At 42.8% G+C, this 22,905-nt stretch overlaps 1 protein-coding gene across 2 annotated transcripts in view; it reads left to right on the forward strand.

Annotated features, from left to right (window-relative positions):
* MRRF (mitochondrial ribosome recycling factor) overlaps positions 1-22,905 on the forward strand; it is a 67,201-nt gene that overhangs the window by 14,060 nt on the left and 30,236 nt on the right. For both annotated transcript variants that reach the window (XM_029202994.1, XM_029202996.1), the window contains exons 4-5: positions 2,206-2,324; positions 9,501-9,592. In XM_029202994.1, the coding sequence (XP_029058827.1) occupies positions 2,206-2,324; positions 9,501-9,592 (211 nt within the window). The remainder of the gene's footprint in view (positions 1-2,205; positions 2,325-9,500; positions 9,593-22,905) is intronic.

A 22,905-nucleotide genomic window follows, 5' to 3' on the forward strand; every position in this document is an offset into this window, starting at 1 on the left:
CATCAAAGCATTATTGAGCACTTATTCTGTGCTGATTAATAGGTGCTGTAGATACAGAGAGAAAAGACATTGTCCCCACCTTCCAAGAGCCTAGATCCTAATGTGAAGGGATAGACAAGTAAACCAACATGTGTAAAACCATATAGCAAAGCAGAGTGGTGAAGACCATGGCTTTGGAGTTGATCAGACCTGGGTTTGAATTCAGCTCCGTTGTTAAGAGCTCTTGTGACCTTGGACAAGTTATACTCTGTGCCTCAGTTTCCACATCTGTAAAATGGTGGCGCTGTCTCATAGGGTTATTGTGATAATGAAAGCAAATAAATTACACAAAGCATTTAGCACTATGTCTTGCCATGGGAAGTGTTCAGTAAATATTGGTTGCCATTATTGTAGAAGTGTGCATAGGATCCTCGGGAGCTCATAAAGGGTTTGTAATCCAGCCTAGGAGGTCAGACAGGATTTCTGAGATTAGATACAATCATAGCTGAGTGTTAAAGAGTGAGCAGGAGTTAGCTGAGCAGAGAAGGGCATCCTCAGTAGAAGGATCCTGAGGCAAGAGAGAACAGGCTGTATTAGAGAAATTGTAAGTAGGTTAGTTTGGTTAAAATATAGGAGAAAGTTGAAAAGTAATAATAATAGCATTTATTGGGCACTTACATATGCCAGGACACAATTATAAGTGCTTTCCATAAACTCTTTCATTTAACCCTCATAACAACTCTGTGAGAGAAGTATGATTTTAATGCCCCATTTAGAAATCAGGAAACAGATGCCCAAAAGGTTGAAGGGACCTTCCTAAGGTCACACAGTCAGGAAGTGGCAGGGTTGGTATTTGAACCCAGGTCACTGGTTTTCAGAATCATGGACTTTTCCAGATTGAAGCCAGTGGTGTCAACAGCCTTCTATCTTGTGATGGTGAATTGAGTACTGTGCTTCAAATCAGATCTTTGGGCCATGGTATGGTACTGCATTATTCTAACAACAATTTGCTGGGACAGCTCCCAATTTGTTTAAAATATTGACCTCCAGCCCCCGACCCTTTACTCTTTGTGTATCAGAATGAGCCATCTGTGAGTGGTTCTTAAAGTGAATGGTAATGTTTCCTTTTAGTTTTCATTTGCATAGGAAATCAGGGAGTTTGAATAACACCCCTTTTCCATCTGTAACTATATACTTGCCTTCTTGACAAGAAAATTTTGCCCAGGGTTTTCCATAATTCAGATAGAGACAAAGATCAGATCCAGGATAACAGTGAAGTGGTAATAGTTGGTGGGGTTTTTTTGTTTGTTTTATGTTTTTTGTTTGTTTTTCTTCCTAAAGGGAATCTAAGTGCCAAAATCAAGGTGGTATCAGGGAGCAGTTCCAAACCTGGCTGCATGTCAGAATCATGTGGTGATCTTTAAAAAAACTACAAGCTCCCCCAAAATCACAGGCTCCCAAGCCCCTGCAGAATCAGGCTGTCTGGGGGTGGGGCCGAGGAATCTACGTGAAAAAGCTCCCTGGGGATTCTGACGCACAACCAAATTTGAATTCCACTGATAAGGGAAAGAGCCTTGATTAGAATTGGAAGTAAGCACACCTGGGTTGGAGCTTGGCTCTTCCTCCTTTTCCTTTCGTTAGCTCTGTGATTTGGCCCATTTAACCTCCCCAAGTCTCTTTGGTGTCAAGTGGAGACAGTGATAGTGTTACAGACTAGTTGTGAAAACTAAAAGGCCTAATAAGTGGTAACTATTTTTATGTTTATTTTTTGGTGCCTATGGTGTACTTGCTTGTTTATATTTAGTTATAATCCTCACTTTAATCCTGTAAAGTATTTTTTAATTGAGTTGGAAACCGAGGTACCGAGAACATGACTAACTTGCCTGAGGTTTCATGTTAGTAAATGGCAGTGTTGCTGGAGGGGTGGCCAGCTCTTTCCAGTCTCAGCTCTCAAAGTCATGTGTCACAGGAAACCGCTCAGGGCCAGGCAGACCAGGACTGTTGGCTACCCTGGTGCTGGTAAGCAGTTGCAACCTAGTTTTGTCAACATTTCAAAGCTCTTTCCATCACATGGCACCACTGCTCCTGTGGAAGCCCCTTGAACCATCTTGCCACATTAGTAAGGGATCCCTAAACATTAGTTGAATCTGAATTGATAGAGACTTAGATGTGGGGCTACTAAAGTCCTTCTGAATTCGAAGACCCTTTATTTCATTTTTCTTTTAGGATCCCTTGATCATATCACTGTGGTAACTGCTGATGGGAAACTTGCTCTAAACCAGATTGGCCAGATCTCCATGAAGTCGCCACAGCTGATTTTGGTGAATATGGCCAGCTTCCCAGAGGTAAGGTGGGCTTGCTAAAGGGGTCCCTCTCCATGGTCTCTTTTGGAATGCAGGAGGCTGAGTCGAGTCAGGAGAACGTGTTCCCTCTAGTTTGGGATGAACCAAGAGAGAAGGCATGGGAATTTCAGGATAAGAAAGAACCAAGAGAGAAGGCATGGGAATTTCAGGATAAGAAAAGCTCTCTTCCTGTTTGTAAATTCCTTTTCTGTTTAACTCAAACACCATAGAGGCCAGGCAAGTAATTTGAATACTGACACGGGCCCCATCTAAGACAAACGGTAGTGGCAGTGCAGTGATGGAAGGGCCGGGGTAAACTAGCTCAGCTCCCGTGCCCTGTCTGAAGGGAGCAGCCTTTGCCCAGCTATTGCTGATCCTTCCTGGGCAGAAATGCAGGCCTGGTAATTAGATATTACCAGGCGTTAAGGTGTTTGTTTACAGAAGAAGCCAGTAACCCCAATTTTTATGTAAGATCTTTGTTAAATGTTGATAACTAATTCCCTTTTTTGTGTGTTTTGTTTTAAGACTATGACAAAACATAATGGGCCACGTTTGCTCTGTGGGCCACCAGTCTGTGACTTTTGCATTAGTATTTGGAGCAGACCTTCCAGGAATTCACATTCCTTTCAAACTGGACTGACCATTGCAGAATATTGCACAGAGCACAGTGCTTCCAAGGCTGGAAGGTGGGTTGCATTAGATCATTGCAACCTGGAGGCTATGATTTTAAGTCTAGTTGAGGAAGGTAAATGGGTTTTTCCTTATTGGTCCAGTAAGAATTGACCTGGGTTGGGAATCCTTGAGGACCTGGAATCTGGTCCCACCTGTCCCGCCAGCTGGCTGTTTGACCTTGTGTAGGTTGTGTCACTTTCTGGGTCTCCCATTTCCTCACCTGTTAATGTGAGGTAAAGGAATCTGAAGTCTCTCCCTATTCCGATGGTCTGTTTCAGTAGTTCTAGCCCAAAGACAGAGACCAAAGTTGAAACTGCTGGATTTGATAAACTGGGTTAGAGATGTGAGTAAGAGAAAGCCCTTGCTATGAGCAGGCTGTTTCAAATCGGAGGGCTCTTGTAGCTGATGTGCTAGGCACATTTGTGAGGGGTATTACTCACTCCTCCACCAATCTATTCTCTATACTGCAGCCTGAGCAAACTTGTAAAGATGTCTATTGGATTATGTCATTCCCAGGCACCGAGTTTATCAGTGGCTTCAAGTAATCTTTAAATAAAAGATGACTGTGGCCTAGAAGGCTTTGCATGAAATGGCCCCTGCCTGTCTCTGCAGATTCTCCAGTCTTGTGCCACTGTCACCCTTGCACACGGCTCTAGCCACACTAGCCTTTCAACTCCTCAAACCCTTTGCGTCCTCAGGGCCTTTGCACATGCTCTTTCCTTTGCTCGGAACACTCTTGTCTGGCTAATTGCTACTCATGTTTTGGATCAGAGCTTACATATTACTTTCTCAGGGAAGTCTTCCCTAATCTACCCAATCCCAATTATTCCTCCACATTTACCACTTTTATACAGCCCAGTTCTTTTTCTTCATTGTACTTGTCATTATCAAGTTATACAGTTTTTTACATCTTAATTTTCCAGCTCACTTTCACTAGATTGTAAGCTTGGAATGTAGGAATCATATCTAGCTTGCTCTGACTTATGCAAGTGCCTTACACTGTGCCTGACACATGGATGCACTCAGTGAATTTTCCTCAAATGGATGAATACTTGTCATTAGGTTGATGGAAGGGAGACACTCATTCCTGGTGTTACCGAGGAACAGAGTAATGGACAAAAAGGGAACTGTCAGCTCTTTCCCTTTCTGGCCCCTCTGAACCACTGAGGCCTCTCTGCCTTGCTCATCTAATCCCACAGGCACTGCGGGCCAATTTAGGGAATAGCCTCGTAATTACACAGTTTGAAGACCTCATCAGGCAGATTGCTTTTCAGAGCCAGCACTCCTGTTATTAAATAGCAAATGGCATTCACAGAAGAAGCACCTGATTGGCCACCAGCGCATCTTATGAGGCAGGAGGAGGTATTAACAGCTTAATTTTTTCTTAGGAAGTCGGAGTATATCTTCATTTTTCAAGCAAAGCATCTTTGCCATTTCTCCAAGTTGAAATTCTGTGGGTTTTGAAAAAACAACATTTACAGTCATCTCACTAGAGAGGTTCTTTACAAGGACAGAGTGAGGAAGTGTGAGTTACATTGTCTTTTGAATTCCTTTATCTCATCTGGTGTATATATTAAACAAATAGCTCTAACTAAACATTTCCTTCCTCCAGTTTAGAAGCTGTCCGTGCAGTACCCAGGTTTATAGCTTCAAAATGCTGAGCTAATCCTCACTGTGTTTATATAATTCCTTTCTGTTTCATATGCGGTTGGCTTTCTTTTCAAACCTGAGCATTTCTGTGTCATGCCCTAGAGACATGATGCAGATTTACATGCAGAATCTTTTCAGATACATCAAGGACAGAAAACTGCGTTGCATTTGTTAAGCATGTGTCCTGCTTGATAAATGATGCAGTTGCTGCCTTCCATAAACTTGCCTGCAGCTAGAGTTAATGATTGGAAAAAAAGAAGGGAGTAAAAAAACCACAGCATGATTTGAACAAGGCAAATGAAAAAAAAATTCTGCACGCTCCATTATTGCTCTTGTGGCAGTAAGAAAGCAAATGTGTGGTGAGCGTCTACGGTGTGACCAGGCACTGCTTTCTCATGTTTTGCTTCATGTGATCAACACGGATACTCTTTATTTTATTATTATTATTATTATTGTTACCTTTATCATTAAAAAGTGTTTTTATTTATTTAATTTATTTATTTATTTTTTTACATCTTTACTGGAGTATAATTGCTTTACAATGGTGTGTTAGTTTCTGCTTTATAACAAAGTGAATCAGCTATACTTATACATATATTCCCATATCTCTTCCCTCTTGCATCTCCCTCCCTCCCACCTTCCCTATCCCACCCCTCTAGGTGGTCACCAAGCACCGAGCTGATCTCCCTGTGCTATGCAGCTGCTTCCCACTAGCTATCTATTTTACGTTTGGTAGTGTATATATGTCCATGCCACTCTCTCACTTTGTCCCAGCTTACCCTTCCCCTTCCCCGTGTCCTCAGGTCCATTCTCTAGTGGGTCTGCGTCTTTATTCCCTCCTGTCCCTAGGTTCTTCATGACCTTTTTTTTTTTTTTTTTTTAGATTCCATATATGTGTGTTAGCATACGGTATTTGTCTTTCTCTTTCTGACTTACTTCACTCTGTATGACAGCCTCTAGGTCCATCCACCTCACTACAAATAACTCAATTTCGTTTCCTTTTATGGCTGAGTAATATTCTATTGTATATGTGTGCCACATCTTCTTTATCCATTCATCTGTTGATGGACACTTAAGTTGCTTCCATGTCCTGGCTGTTGTAAATAGAGCTGCAATGAACACTGTGGTACATGACTCTTTTTGAATTATGGTTTTCTCAGGGTATATGCCCAGTAGTGGGATTGCTGGATCATATGGTAATTCTATTTTTAGTTTTTTAAGGAACCTCCTTACTGTTCTCCATAGCGTCTGTATCAATTTACATTCCCACCAACAGTGCAAGAGGGTTCCCTTTTCTCCACACCCTCTCCAGCATTTATTGTTTGTAGATTTTTTGAGGATGGCCATTCTGACTGGTGTGAGGTGATATCTCACTGTAGTTTTGATTTGCATTTCTCTAATGATTAATGATGTTGAGCATTCTTCCATGTGTTTGTTGGCAATCTGTATGTGTTCTTTGGAGAAATGTCTGTTTAGGTCTTCTGCCCATTTTTGGATTGGGTTGTTTGTTTTTTTGATATGGAGCTGCATGAGCTGCTTGTAAATTTTGGAGATTAATCCTTTGTCAGTTGCTTCATTTGCAAATATTTTCTCCCATTCTGAGGGTTGTCTTTCCACCTTGTTTATGGTTTCCTTTGCTGTGCAAAAGCTTTTATGGATACTCTTTAAAGTTAAAGTTTATTCCATTTTATAGATGAGGGAACTGAGGCTCAGAGAAGTAGAATCTCTTCTGCAGGCTCACGCTGTTGTGGTAAAGCCAAGATTTGAGCATGGGTCTGTTGGACTCTAAAGGCTGTGCTCCTTTCACCATCCATTTGTTAATTCCACAAATATTTTTTTAGTCCCTGCAAGTCAGCTGTTGACTGGAACCCAGATTGTCAAGGATTTGTTCACCTGTCTACAAAAGTTTCATCATCTTTTGTCCTGTAGCGTAGACACGCACATAGACGCGAATGAGTTAGATTTATTAGTTTAAGAACAGTAATAGCAGACATTGCTAATTGATTGCAGCACGCTTGCCTGCCTGACCCCAGGTGGGGTCTGTGATCTTTCTCGACCCAGTACTGCAAGCAGCTGCAACCAGTGAGTCAGTGTTATCACTGGAGAGCAGCCTACTGGTGGGCATCCCTTCAAAGAGGAGGTAAAAGCTAGGAGAGGGAAATGCGATAGAAATATGTGCCTTTTTGTCTGAACCACGAGTAGTTCAGAAGTCATGTTGGAAAAATGACTGTAATTCCCTGAGTTTCTGTATCCTTCCATATCAAACTAAAATATACATGTCTAGAGTATTTTAGAACTACCTCTTTTAGTAGATACCTTTGCAAATGAAACCTCTCTTGGTTCACATTTTTTCTGCATGTGAAAGGACACAGAACATGTATAAAATAGTATAAAATAAGGGGGGTTTTTTTGTGTGGGGGGGTTATAAACATGAAGTAAAAGTAAGGAGATGAGTTTTTCTAGCAGGCCCGAGTCAGTGCATTAATATACTTACTCAACAAGCTTTTACTGAGCGCTTAGCACACACTAGGCCCTGAGCCTTGGACTGGGAATATGTAAATACTGAGACATAGTTCCTGCCCAGCTTGGAAGCAGCAGTGGGTACTCCCTTGCTTGCCTGGGAAGGCTGTGTGGCAACACTTGGGTCAGAGTGTGAAAGGAGGGTGGTGGTGGTGGGATGACCCAGCTGAGTTATCAGTCAGTCAGTGAGAAGCTTCAGAAAAGGAAGGTTAGGAGACTTGAAATCAGGCCGCTCCTTCAAAGTGGTCATTCTCCTTTTATTGTGAACTTTAGAAATCTGTGTTTCATTTTATTATGGAAGATGGCAGTTTTCTTGCAGAGGAAAATTTCATTTCTTCATCCAGCTCTTTTATTTACCTTGGCCATACTCTTTATACACCAGACCTAGTTCCAAATTCTTTTTGGCTATTAGAAAAAAATCAAATTCCCTGTGCCACAGTTACTGAATACATTGAGCTAGGGGATCTGGAAGGTAACAGAGACAAAGTAACATCACTGGATGGAGTGGTAACTGGAAGCATGATGAACGAGGTCTTCACTCCCTTGCTCTTGGTTTTCAGGGACTGTATCTCTGTATGAGGGCTGTGACCTTTACCAGCAGGTCTCTGCATTCGTAAGGAAGGGACTGTACCCGGTTATGTCCAAGGTCCCTTCCAGCTCCAGTAGTCTATGGTCAGAGGTACATTTTAAGAATTTACAGTTTTAAGCAGTGGACACACTGTTAAATTCTGTAGCCTGAGGGGATGATCTGTCTGCATGTGGAATGCCGGTTTGTCTTTTTGGCCTTATGATAACCTGTCATGTCCCTGTAGAATTCAGGTCATTTAAAAATGAAATGGATGAGGTTTTTAGGCACTCCCTTAAAAAACAAAACAAAACCTGGGAGTAAAATAGGTGTGCAACAAACCCCATTTATTTAAACCAGAAAGTCTAGGGAGGAGCTCAAGGCTGGGAATTGGCTCTGTGAATCCAAGCAATGTGGATTGGCTCTGGTCAAACCTAAAATTCTTGTGAAAATGTCAGAGGCCTTGTTTTCATGAATTCCACATTGTCATGCCAGTGAAATTATCTGTCTTCCACACTGCTTTCTTTTATGCTTTAGGATTGCAAGCCAGGTGTGGTTATAATGTTGCTTGAGGTGAGATGAGGCACTTGGGGAAATCAGCGTACCAGTGTGCCACCTGGCACGTTAGAGAGCAAGGCTGTGTCAGAAGAGACCCTGGAGGATGTCAGGACAGCAGTGCATCAGGGAATAATATTCAGTATTCTGAAATAAGCCATAATGGAAAAGAATATGAAAATGTATGACTGAATCACTTTGCTGTACAGCAGAAGTTAACACAACATTGTAAAACAACTATATTTCAATAAAATAAATTTAAAAAAAAAAAGAGGGACTTCCCTGGCAGTGCGATGGTTAAGACTCTGCGCTTCCACTGCAGGGGGCATGGGTTTGATCCCTGTTCAGAGAAGTGAGATCCTGCATCCCGCATGCCTCGTGGTGCAGTCACAAAAAAAAAAAAGACAGCAGTGCATCAGCTAAGTGATGATATCAGCTTGTCGTTTTTTGGGGGTTTTGTGCGTTCTTCATTTATTGAATACGTTTATATAATAGCGCCCCTTGCCTGGGTGTTACAGGCACCCAGGCACAGAACAAGATGCATGGCTCAAGTTACCTCATTTAATCCTCTTTGAGGTACAGTACCGCAGGGTCTCAGATTACAACATGGAGGCTCAGAGAAGTCAAGCTTGTTGCCCAGGGTCACATGGTTAGCAGAGCTGGGATTTGAGCTGAGATCTTTCACGCTACCTTTCTTGGTGCACACACCAGCAGAGATTCATTGCTCATGCCAAAACATGAGTGAGGTTGGTGTGAGCATAGATGCGAATGAGTTAAATTTATTTACTCATTTCAAATCGGCACTGGTATATTTTGAGTGTAAAATGTCAACTGGAATTTTTAATGTATAAAATCTTTCAGCTGTCTTTACACCAGTCTTTGCACAGATCAGCCCTCCTCCCTTGAGGATTTATTGTGGTTTTGATTTGTGTTGCCTCAAACCATTGAAATCTTTTCAAAGAAGCAGAGCTGTTTTCTTTTTCTTTTTTCTTTCTCTTTGCTTTTTCCCTCCCGCAGTACACTAGTACCAGGAGTGGACATAGTTTGCTATTCAGCTTGATCAAAGCACTCTACACCAATGTAACTTCCTGATCTTACTGGTAACAGAACTAAATGTTTCCATGTTCTGCCAAGATGGGTTGCCAGTTATCGATGGAGGGCTTGCATCTGGTAATAATTATTTACTAATTCTGTTTACCTTTTGATCTGGTTTTCAGTGTACAGCTGCAGCTATCAAGGCTATAAGAGAAAGTGGAATGAATCTGAACCCAGAAGTGGAAGAGACGCTAATTCGGGTACCCATTCCCAAGTACGTCTGGCTGAAATTCACATATTTTGACGTAATGGGGCAGTTGTCTTTGGAAGGAGACCAACACTCCATGATCCTGTTATACTGATAGGGTACTTTACCTGTACGTCTCATCTTGGCAGACTCCAGCATCTTTTGAGATCCGGTTTACTTATTCAGATGCAGCAGTGAATCTGACAAAGTTCTTGTCCTCATGTATTTTACATTCTGATTGGGAAGATAGGACACATAAATAGAGAAAGTCATTCCAAATAGTGAAAATGCTGTGAGGAAAGAAAAGGCAATGTGATCCAGTAGAGAGTGCCTTCATGAGAGTGATGGTGGCAGGGACAGCTTTAGCTGGGGAGGACTCTAAGGGAAGTCACATTTTTACTGACAGTTGAATAATGAGGAAGAGCCAGCCTAGGGGAAGAGCTTTCCAGGCAGAGTGAACAGATAGCCCAAAGGCCCGGAGTCCGAAAGATCCCGACACTTGTAATCTCTAACCCAAGTTCCTTGAAGAGTCATTTTCCCATCAATCCTCACTTGTTGAAGAATTTTAGGCATAAGAACAGAATATTGTTAATTACGTAAATATATAGAACTTAGAGTTTCAAATGCATAAAATGTATGTTTATTTTTAAATTAAAAAAGAAATGATAAGACCTTGGTATATTTGATGAAGAGAAAGCCCTTGTGTCTGAAACTCAGTGAGGGAGGGAAAGAGTGGGGCTGGGGGTGATGGGCTGGTGAGAGGAGGTGCTTACAGGCCGTGGTGAGGGGTGTGGGCTGTGCTCTCATTGTAGTGGGAAGCCATTGGAAGCACTTAAGCAGAGGAGTGATATGATCTGATGTTGACTTTTCGGAGGTCTCTCTGGCTGCCAATTAACAAGTGGAATGTAGGGAGACAAGGCAGACGCAGGGCGCACAGTCGGGAGGCCACTGCAGTAGTCCAGGTGAGATATAAATCTTCTCAGATTCAATAGCAGGCAGAATCAGTTTCTCCTTCTGTAATCTCATGTCTTAGTTGTTTCCAAACCCCTGTTCCTACACAGTGCCTCACATCTAGCAAGTCCCAAATAAGTGTTGAATTCATTCATTCAGTCACTCAACAAATATTTATTAAGCACTAACTACATGCCAGGCCCTTTCCTAGTTGTTGAGATAGCGCAGTAAACAAACAACAAGAAGTCCCCATCCTCCCAGGGCTTTCTTTATTGTCAAGTAGGCACAGTAAAAAGAAAAACAAATAAATACGTAATGTAATGTCAGGTGATGATAAGGACTATGAAGAAAAATCAGCAGGCTAAGGGGATAGAGAGAGTTGGGGGTTTTATTGTAGGCAGGAAGGTTCGGGAAGGAAGTGACGTTGGAGCAGAGACCTAAGTGAAATGAATGAATGAAGCTTCCAAATAACTAGAAGAGAAGTGGAGTGTGACACTTGTTGAGTCATTGTGTGCCACACATCATCCTGTATTCCTTTATATAGATTGCCTCATTTGTCACGCAATCTCTGTAAAGTAGGTTTTTCCCCAGGTGTGGAAATTTAGGCCTCAGAGAGGTAAAGTAATATCTCTGAGGTCACACAGCTTATGCTGAAGCTGAGACCTAAACCCAGGTTTAGTTGATTCTAATGCCTCATGATGTACCCATGCTAGCAACAAGAATTAATACCAACACTGAGCGTCCAGGAACTTTCCCACTGAACTTGTTTCTCGCTTTATGGCCAGAAAATGGCCTCCTTATTCCATTGTGTACTTGGTACTCTGTAAGTCAGAATTAACACTCTGCTTTGAAATCATGTTAATTGGGAGCAATATAATCTAGTGTTTAAGAAGCAAATAAACCTGAGTTCAAGTCCAGTACCTGCTTGCTTGGTTAGTTCATTGATTTGCTTGGCAAATTTTCTACAGATGTGTAATGTCCCAGCCTCTGTGCTGGGTGCTGGGGACGTATGTGGACCTGATGTTTGCCTTTGTGGAATTCAAGGCAGTGCCGGGCCCCTTGTTTATATTACCGGCAGCTTAATTGTGGAGTTTACTCTTACCCATAGTTTATAGATGAAAATATTGAAATTCAGAGAAGTTAAGAGACTTGCTGAAGATCACATGGCCAGTTAGTAGCAGTCAGGATTTGAATCCTGAGTTTTTCTGATACCAAGTCCAGGCTTTTTCTCCTGCACTCTCTATATAGATGGGTAATTCTGGAAAGTGCCAAGTGTACTCATGGACATCAGAAGCAAGACTTGCAAGTGGAATGGCTAGTAGTCAGCAGCTTTATCTTTTCCTTCTTGCTCTCCTGTCTGTGAAATCTTGGAAAAGCCACTTAACCTCCCTGAGCCTTGGGTTCCTGATGCACACGATGGAGGGGTTGTTCTCAGTGGTCTGCCAGGTCCCTTCTGGAGCTCCAGAATGCTGTGATGCTGTGAATTTATGCCGCTAAATGCTCGTTGCTGACTTGGATTCTTCTTAGAGTGGCCCATTGTAGATCATATGTTTCTTTCAAAGAGCTTGTTGATATAATGTGCACCTCTGCAGCCCCACACGAGTTAATGATTGCCCTTGTGCATTGTATATAAGGTTGAAAGATCAGTGAGTTTAACTTGAATTTCCAAAGACACGGGGATCTGTTACATTATATTTTGCATTATTTTATGTTGGTTAATGGGCGTAATCCAAGAGAAAGTTGACGGACCAAAACCGTCTGCTCCTGCAAACCTCATTTTTTATATACTTTCTTCCCTTTGACAAGGTGGTAAGGTCATGAGGCCCCTCACTGAATTATACGTTTGGTAGTTTTCCAGATAAAAAATGAATGATCTGTTCTTTATTATGGAGGCTGTGTCATGTGAGAGGATAAAGGCTGATTTAGATGTAAAGGGGACCAAGGTTTTTATTTGGTTTTGGCAGTAACTTCCATATGACTCTGGGCACGTCACCCTAACAGCTCTGCCTTCTAGCTCCTTATTTGTAAAATAAATGAAATAATACATAATGATAGCTAGAGCTTTGGTGAGATTAGCAGAGAAAATAGATTAAGTAGCGTGATCTCCTTAGAGGAAAGAAGCTATATAAATGTAAGATACTAATATTATTTCAGTAGACATAAATTTTTCCATATATACATAATTTTACTTTAGGAGAAAAGGAAGGAGTGAGGACGGGGACTGATATGTTGAGTACCTACTATGTGCCAGGAACTGTTAGGTGCTTGACATATACAGGAAAAGCCTAACGGTTAAATTTGTGCCTTGTATCACAAAAGCATGAAATTGAGTTCTGACTCTTCTGCTTTTTAGCTGTGTGACAATGGCAACTGTCTCTACCTCTCTGAATCTCAGAGACCTCTTCTGTAAAATATTTATGGGACTGGCCTTATATAGTTATTGGGAGATTTCAGTGAGATAATGTGCACAAAGCTTTTGATGTTTAGCAAGCACCCAGTTAATGCTAGCGAATGTTCCTTCATTCCTTTTCATAAATAGATAGGCGCATCCCTCCCTTCAAAGGATGGGGAAACTGAGATTCCAAGAGGTGAGGCATTGGCTCCAGGTCACACAGCTGGTAATTGGCAAAGCTGCAAGGAGGAAAATAACACACTAAAGCTTATGGTGGGAGTTTGGGAGGTGGGAGGGAATCAGAAGCATAGATTCCCATGATCAGTTTCTGATGCTAAAATTTCAAGTTTAGTTCTATAAAAATTTACCTTTCCTGGGCTTCCCTGGTGGCGCAGTGGTTGAGAATCTGCCTGCTAATGCAGGGGACACGGGTTCGAGCCCTGGTCTGGGAGGATCCCACATGCCGGGGAGCAACTGGGCCCGTGAGCCACAACTACTGAGCCTGCGCGTCTGGAGCCTGTGCTCCACAACAAGAGAGGCCGCGATAGTGAGAGGCCCGCACACCGCGATGAAGAGTGGCCCCCGCTCGCCACAGCTAGAGAAAGCCCTCGCACAGAAACGAAGACCCAACACAGCAAAAATAAATTAATTAATTAATAAACTCCTACCCCCAACATCTTAAAAAAAAAAAAAAATTTACCTTTCCTGGTTGATTGTGATTCTTCCTCTGCCTGAGGATAGTCTGTAAGTTTGCTTTTGTGCCTTCACTCTGGATGCTGCCCAGAGCAAAGTTGTATTTTCAGTTGCAACAGATCTCAGCTGGTACCTCACCCTCATCGCACTCCTCTGACTCTTATATTCTTATTTAAATGAGTCTACTGAGTACGTGCCTCTTCCTATACTCTGCCCCTGATCACTTTGGGAGGTAGGCGGAGAATAAATCCTAAAGCCATAACAGGTCAAACTTGGAGCCTGGATGGTGCATAGCACCAAGCCTTCTTTTCAGAGCCTCTGCAAATCCAGCTGTGTGTGTGGCTGTGTGCAAGTTTTTCTCCTGGCTGTCCTCAGTAAAATGACATTGGACCTTACAGGCTCTGGGTTACATTCGTCTGCAGTGACACTGTGTATAGCTTTTGTTTTCTTCTCTGGCCAGTGTTCTTCCGTTTAGAGCAGTCCATCAACTGGACGGATTCTTTGAACATTCCTGTTAATCAAGATTCACTGAAATAGTTTCTTCTATTTTTCTTTCTTATTTATGTAATCAAGTTCTGGGTCCTATTTATAAACCACCTGCACTACAGGTGTAATGCCTGGAGGTACTGTGCTGAATGCTTGGGGGTTTCTCCCTGAATTCTCACACCACCGCTCTGAGGTTGGGAGACTGCTCTTGTGCCCACTTGCCTAATGGAAGACCTGAAGCTCCCAGGAGTCAGTGCCCGCTGTCACAGGGCTACCAAGGGGCAGAAGCACGACGGAAGTCAGGTCTTATTTACTGCCTTTTTCCCTGTTCTTTTCTCCGGATAGCAGCTTTTTCTGGTATATCAGTCTTCCACTTCTTAATCAGGGACCCTGAAACGTTTTGAGCAGTTTATTTTGATCAGAGGCCCCACCCCATTCACATCTTCATTATGCCCCCAAACAAACAAACAAATACTCCCTTACTTACTGTTTTACCAAATATTGATGAGAAAACCACACGAAGTAGAATGAGGGTGCTTTGGTTTGAGAACGCTGAGTTCATGTCTGGCTTTAAAGAAAGCTGTAAGGAATCATGAATTCACCGAAGAAATCAAAGTGCTTAAGATTGACTCATTCCCCCCGCGAAGCTGCATCCTTCCTGGATTGTCCTCCTCTTTCATTACTTCTTGTCAGTGTCTGCGTTAGTTTTACTTTAAGTAGGATTAAATAAACAAGTACCTCCATCCTGTTCTCCATAGGGCACTACTTTTAGCACCGTGATTTTCCAGATTTTTTTTCTGTGCAACTTCAGACATGTGTAAATCTCCTTCTCCATCTTTCTTATAATGGTATGGGATTATATTACACGCACTCGTATGCAGTTGCTTTTCTTTCCTTTTTTTAAAAACTTATTTATTTATTTATTTTTGGCTGTGTTGGGTCTTTGTTGCTGCACGCAGGCTTTCTTCTAGTTACAGTGAACGGGGGCTACTCTTCGTTGTGGTGCATGGGCTTCTCATTGCAGTGGCTTCTCTTGTTGCGGAGCATGGGCTCTAAGCGGCTGGGCTTCAGTAGTTGCAGCAAGTGGGCTCAGTAGTTGTGGCTCGCGGGCTCTAGAGCACAGGCTCAGTAGTTGTGGCGCATGGGCTTAGTTGCTCCACGGCATGTGGGGTCTTCCCGGACCAGGGCTCGAACCCGTGTCCCCTGCATTGGCAGGCAGATTCTTAACCACAGTGCCACCAGGGAAGTCCCTGCAGTTCCTTTTTTTAACTTAATGTGTCATTGCTCTCTCTGAGGAGAGTTCTTCCTTACTCTTTTTAAGGCATACGTAGTGCTTGCATGTTACGTATAACATTAAATCGTTCTCAGTTGTTGAATATCTTGGTCGTTTAAAATTTTTTCTCTTTTACTAACAGTGTCATAATGATCTCCTAAGAATCTTCCTGTTCTTCTGCTGGGAGTGGGAAGTGGTAGAGGCAGGACCGTAACTGGGGAAGAAGTGAATGGAATGTGGGGGGCCTTGGTGTAGCTTTTGTTCCTTGATTGCCTCAGTGCTTGTTTGCACCAGTGTGCTGCATATTGCTGAGCTTCTTGGAGACATGGACACTTCAGGGCCAGACAACCATCTGCAACACACCTGAGTGACCCCTCCGGTGGTCCTCAGAGCCAAACTTGACATCACTGTCTCAGGAAACCCCATTGATATTTGAAGGGCCTTCCTGGCTCACTGCATGGCAATAATACTATTAAGCAAAATGACTACTTACTGAGTGCAAACTATATTCTAGGCCTTATGCTATATTATTTAAGTCATTCTGTTATTCCCTATTTTTTATACATGAGCTAAGTAAGCCTGAGAGAGGTTAAATAACTTGTTCAAGTTCATTTAGCTAATAAGGGTAGAGTTGTGCAGGATTTAAATATGGGTCTGCTTGACATCAAAGTCTATTCTTAACGTCTGTGGACCTCTGAGAGCACTTTTTCTTTTTGTAATAAGGGGCAGTAATTGGTATTTTAAAATTTAGTTATATACCAACCCAAAGCATGTGGAGCATAAATGGCCAAAGCTCAAGTCAGGATGCATAACCTGAAGTAAGTTTATGCCACTTTCTGGTGTGAGAAGCACTCTGGAATATAAAGGATTTGTTTTGTTTTTTTTTTTTAGTTAACTTTATTGAGGTGTAACGTGCATACAAAAAATGAACCCATTTCAAGTGTACATGATGATGAATTTTGACAAATATAGGTCAAATATATATCTTGACTGTAACCACCATCTCAGTCAAGATATAGACCAGTTCGGTTGTCCTGAAAGTTCCCCATGACCCTTTGCAAGTCCTCTGGCCCCAGGTGACCACCTAACTGCGTTTATGAGAATATAAAGTTTTTATGCTGAAATGTGAAACTTCGAGGGTATTTGTAAATTTATTCAGCAGGTATTTATTAGCACCTACTATGTGTCAGGCATAGTTCTAGACACGGAGGACACAGCAGTGAATAAGCTAGACAAAGCCTCTGCCTTTGTGGAACTTCTTCTGGGGAAGTGGACAGTAACACACAGGGAGTGTGTGTGTCAGCTGGCCATATTTTTCTCTCTGTGGAGAAAAATAAGGCAGTGAAAAAAATTAAAGGATGTCATAGATGGGGCTAGTGAGTTGGTGCAGTTTTAAGTAGTGTGTTCATGGCAGGCTTCGGGGGAAGGTGATAACTGAGCAGAGAACTGAGGACATGAGAGAGCAGACTAGGCTTATATTCAGCACTAAGGCAGAGGAAGCAGCAAGTGCAGAAGCCCTGAGGTGAGAGTCCACTGAGGATGTTCAGGGAACAGTGAGAGCACTCATGTGTCTGTAGCAGAACAAGGGAGGGGAGAGAAATAGGAGATGAGGCCAGAGTGAAATGGAGAGGCCAATACCATGTCAAGTCTTTCTATTAGTCAGTGTTCTCCAGAGAAAAAGAACCAACAGGATATATATATCTCCATACACCCACACATGTGTATACATACATATATGTAGATAGATGTATATATGTATGTGTGTGTGTGTGTGTGTGTGTGTGTGTGTGTGTGTGTATAAAGAGAACATGTGAATATGGAGGCTGACAAGTCCCAAGATCTGCAGTCTTGGGAGACAAACTGGGGACTCAGGAGAGCTGATGGTGTGGGTCTGATCTGAGCCTGAAGTGCCTGAGAACCAAGAGAACTGGTGGTGTAGTTCCAGTCTAAAGGCCAGGAGGCTTGAGACCCAGGAAGTGCCGATGTTTCAGTTTGAGTAGAAGGCAGGGAAAAACCATTGTTCCAGCTTGAAAGCAGTCAGGCAGGAGGAATTCCTTCTTATTCAGGGGAATTCCCTATAATTTTTGTTTTAATGCAGGCCTTCAACTGATTGAATGAGGCCCACCTATATCAGGGAGGGCAGTCTGCTTTACTCAGTCTATTGATTTAAATGTTCAACTCATCCAAAAACACCCTCATAGAAACACCCAGAATAATGTTTTATCAAATATCTGGGCACACTTGTGACATATAAAACTAAGCATCATAGTCCTAATAGACCCTTATAAGGATTTTGGCTTCTACTTGGAGTGAAATGTGAAGTCACTGGAGGATTTTGAGCTAGGGAGGGATATGATCTGATTTAGGTTTTGAAAGGGTCATTCTGCCTGCTATTTTGAGAATTATACTGTAGGAAGGCGAGGGACTGGTTAGGAGCTATTGTAGTAATCTAGGTATGGTGCCTGGACTAGTGTGGTAATGGTGTTGGTTAGAAGTGGTCAAGATTCTGGGTACATTTTAAAGGAAAAGCTGCCAGGATTTGCTGACAGATTGGTTGTAAATTTAGGAAGAAGGAACTCAAAGATGACTTCAAGGTTTTTTGGCCTGAGCAACTGGAAGGATGGTGTTGCCATTTACTGAGCTAGGGCAGATGTGGGAGGACAGGCTGGGTGTGAGGGAAGAGCAGGTTTTGTCCATATTTATTCTGAGACTCTACTAGACATCCAAGTGGAGAGGTCAAGTAGGCTGCTAGGTATGTAAGTTTAGAGTTCTGGTGACAGGTGTGGGCTCAAGAGAGAAATCTGGGAAGCATGAACATGTAGAAGAAGCCATGAAATTAGATGAGATTATTTTAGAGAGTAAATACCGATAATGAAGAGAAGGGTTTGGGAACTGAGCCTTGGACAGTCCACATCAAGGTTTATGGGTTAGGGTGATAAGGAGGAACCAGCAAGAGAGACTGAGACTAAGTGGCCAGAGAACTAGGAGAGTGTGGCGTCCTGGAAACAAAGGAATTGTGTTAAAGGGGAAGGACTCATCGGCTACACCAGGTATCGCTGACGGGCCAAGGAGGAGAAGGTCTAAGAACTGATCATTGGATTTAGCAACATGATTTATTTATCAGTTAATCTCTGGGTATAAAGGAAAGCACAAAGGCTTTGGGGTTAGACAGACCTAGGCTCAAATCCCTGTTCTCTCATTCTCTGGGTATATCAGCTTGGGTCCTCTGAAAACAGATGCCAGGACAGAATTAGATGTGCAAGAGATTTATGGGCAGAAAGGCCTGTGAAAGAGACAGGGTGCAGGTCTGCCACTGGTGAAGAAAGGAAAAGAGGAGGACTGGGTAGAAGACGCCTCACACTGCAGTGCATTTCTGACAAGGTCAGCCGGGCTGATGGTGCGTTCCTGAGCGAAGATTGCCCGTCAGAGGAGTCCCTGTGCCACGGGTGGCCATTGGCTGACAGTGGCCTGGGGAATGTGCTCACTGTAGTGACCTTGGGCAAGTCATTAACTTTTGGAAGCTTCAGCCTCCTTATCTGTAAAATGGGCGTTATTTCTATGATTTTTTTGAAGAATAATGGGATATTATATGTGATACTCCTAGTGTGAGGCCTGGTGTGTCATAAACTTTAATTCCTTTTTCTTATAGTATTTGTTATTATCTAATTCTCCTGGTTAAGGAGTTCTTGTTAACATTCTTTTTCTGATTATTTGGGAGTAAAACCAACGATATTTTCTTTCTGTTTGCTGACTGCTCTTTCAGTCCTTAACACTCTCTTTCCCTCTCTTCCTCACTAACCCCCTCCCCCAGCCCCATGTTCATTTTTTTTTTCCTGTCTTTTCCTCCATTTTTAGGGGTGGGAGGACTTGAGTCATTATGTTGTAATTATCTTGGAATTTAAGTTGCTCAGGAACACTGTAGTTTGTTTGTTAATGAGCACTTGGTTTGTTCTTTGAATATAAATTGTGGTGACCAAGACCTCCTGGAAGGTATATCCCAAAGAAGCAAATCCGCTGACTAGTCCTGCCTGTGGTGTGAGATTTGCGTAGTATTTCTGGAAAGGCCAAGGGACCGTGGCTCTTCTTGACACCCTCAGCCCAGTGTCAGCAGTTCAGCTTGACACTGAACTGCTCCCCAAGGCCTCACAATTGTGGGATAATTGCCATCATTGGCTCCCCCTTTTCCTTCAGGCGTTGTTAGTGACGATAGACCTTATGCCTAGGCCAGGCTCCTGCCCTCAGACTTTGTTCCAAGGTGACAGCATGGAGGAGAATTCTCCTTGGTATCGGACCAGGCAGTTTCACCAGATTACAGTTAAGAGCCCTGGGGTGTGGTTCTCCTAGGCTGGATTCTCTTTCACAGGTGTATTTTCGTAGCACAGGCTGCTGTACGGTCTCTCATGGATGATGACCAGGTTTTTCTAGGGCGAGCAGCTAGTACAGCAGAGTGTAGGGTCCCCAGGCTGACTTAAACAGGGAGGGGTAGCTGCTGTGCAGCCAGGGAGAGCTGGAATTGACACCTGGAGGAGCCAGGCTTACAGTCAGAACAACTTGAATAAGAGAACCAATGAAATGAGTTGTGTGACCTTAGGCTAGTTACTTCAACGCTCTGAGTCTCGGTTTCCTCATCTGTAAAATGCGGTAGCAGCAATATTTGCTTTTCTGAAAAGTTATTGGAGGATAAAGGGGAGAGGGAGCGGCAGTAGCCAAGGAGAGCCTTTAGACCGTGATGCAGGTCTGATACCAGTGAAGAAAGGAAAGAAATTCACTAAATGAGAAATAGTGTTATTTTTAAAATCTTCCTTATCAAGTTAACTGTTGTTGCCAAGTGTTCCCATGACTTTTTCTGCGTGGTGATTGTTAACTGTTATGGGGAAGCAGTCACTGCCATCCCACAGGTGAGGAGATCGAGACACGCTGCCTGCCATCAAGCTTTCCACCTAGGAGACAAGTACTGTTCAATGACGAGAACCAGATGGGCATATGGCATCTTTCAGTAGCTTTATTGAGATATAATTCACCCATTTAAAGTGTATAATACAAAGGTTTTTAGTATATTCAGAGTTGTGCAACCATCACCACGTTCAGTTTCAGGACATTTTTCATCACCCCTCAAAGACATCCTGAACCTACTAGCAGTCACTCCGCACTTCACCCCAAATCACCCTCCTAGGGATTGCTCGAGGCAACTACTAGTCTGCTTTCTGTCTCTATAGATTTCCCTATTAACACTTCATATGAATGGAATCACACAGTATGTGGTCTTTTGTGACGGCTTTTTTCACTTAGCATAATATTTTCAAGGATCATCCATGTTGTAGCATGTATCAGTACTTCATTCTTTTTTATTGCCACATAATATTGCATTGTGTGGATATGCCACATTTTATTTATCCTTTCATAAGCTGATGAATATTTGAGTTGTTTCCACTTTTTGGCTATTACGTATAATGCTGCTATGAACATGCTTTCAGTTCTCTTGGGTATAGACATACAAGTGGAATTGCTGGGTCATGTGATAAGTCTGACTTTCTGAGGATCTGCCAAACTTTTTCACAGGGACCACACATTTTACATTCCTACCAGTAATATTTAAGGATTCTAATTTCCCCATCTCCTTGCCAGTACTTATTGTTGTTACTGTTATTGTTATTATTACTACCATGCTAGTGGGTATGAAGTGGTATCTCATTGTAGTTTTGACTTGCATTTCCCTAATGTTAATGATGTTGAGTATCTTTTCATGTGCTTGTTTGCCACTTGTACATCTTTAGAAAAATGTCTATTCAAGTCCTTCACGCAGTTTTTAAATTGGGTTGTTTGTACTTTTGTTGTCGAGGTGTAGGAGATCTTTATATGTTCTGGATACTAGACTCTTATCAGATATATGATTTTCATCTCTTTAATTATAAAAATAATACACATTTATTGCAAAAATTCAAATCCTACAGAAAAATAAAAAGTTATTTTATTGTTCCCCAAATATTCTTCCCAAAAGTAACTGTTGGTAAGTTTAATATATATCCTTCCAGATTTGAAAAGATGCATGCACACACGTACACACACACACACACACACACACACACACACACCCCTACATATTTAGTTTACATAAATGGGATTAAGTATCTGCAGTGCCACAACTTGCTTTTTTTGTCTTAACAGAAGCTTCTGTACATCTTTTCATGGCGATCTCATTGTTTTTGTGCCTGCAGAAAAGTACCGTTTTGAGATGGGTATAATACAGATGAGGAAACTGGGGTTCAGAAAGTTAAGTACTTTGTTCAGGGTCACAGATTAGTAAGCAGAGGAGTCATTATTCAAATTGAATCTGTTTCCAAAGCCCATATTCCTGCCACACTATCACATTGCTTTACAGGCTGCTGACCTGGAACCTCCCTCCTTCTAGCTCGGTGGCCTCTTTGTCTAGCTGCTGTATCGCTTTGTGGATCTCGTACCAGGGATAGTGTGTATAAGGTGCACATTCTAGGAAATATTGATAATACCCTTTTCTTCCATAAGTTGCATACATATAAACCTTTAGTGATGGTGAAAGAAAAAAAAATCAGAGGAGACCGCCTAATGACCTCATTTGGGCTGGGGCAGCCACCAACTGCGTTTGAGCAACTGTAGCTGCTTTTCCAGCCCTTTTCATGCCCGCTGCCTGTTCGCCATCGCTGCTTTCCAGGGCCGTTCATTCATTCATTCTGCTGGAGGACTTCCAGCACAGTATGTTGTTTCTCTCGACTTCCAAGCCTGGCGAGCCTCCCTGCAGTTTTAGGATGGCTGCTTTCTCTTCACCCAGCCTGTGGCTTTTTAGGAGAGCTTCCTACTATTCAGGTCCCAAGTGTGTGGAATGGGGGCCCCCTCCCTGCACAGATGTTCTGTTTGAAACACACAAGAAAGTGCAATCAGGAAGCAAGAGTGGAGCGTGGGCTGCGGAGAAAGTTGCCATCAACACCTGTGCAGAAGCTGCGCCCAAAAGGACAGACTCCTCCTCCCCCTGCCCCTCTTCTGTTGTCACCCTTTGTGTCCTGCACCTACTTACAGAACCTGGCAGTTGGCCGCTGGAGATCAGCTCACTGTTCTACTGCCCACCTGTAGGGACTCGCTTTCTCCTTTCTCCCCGCTGTGCTTAGACTTGTAGGGGAGCTGGCGGAGTAGCAGTGAACTGTGTGTCTAAGCAGGCCTTAGTGAACGAGCAGTGCTCTCCACGTCACTGCAGCTAGTAAGATCGGCTGCTTAGATTTGTCTAGCACCAGCAGGGAGACCTGGAATTCACGAATCAGGCTGCACTGGGCTCAGATCGCAGGTCTACCAGGAACTTGTGCGGCCTTGGGCAGGTTGCTTGACCTGCCTGAGCCTCCCTTTCGTAATCTGCAAACACCAGGTAATAAGACCACTAATGTCACAGGAATGATGCGAAGGTTCGCTCAGCTAACGCACAGAGTGCTCGTCCTCTCAGAGCTGGGCACGTGGGAGCAGCTCTGCAAATGTTAGTCATTGTTATTCTGATTGAAGGGGAGCAGATGGCACTGGGGCTAG

The sequence above is a fragment of the Monodon monoceros genome, unplaced genomic scaffold (assembly GCF_005190385.1).
Source record: "Monodon monoceros isolate NGI ecotype Baffin Bay Population unplaced genomic scaffold, NGI_Narwhal_1 Super_Scaffold_5, whole genome shotgun sequence".
NCBI lineage: Eukaryota > Metazoa > Chordata > Mammalia > Artiodactyla > Monodontidae > Monodon > Monodon monoceros.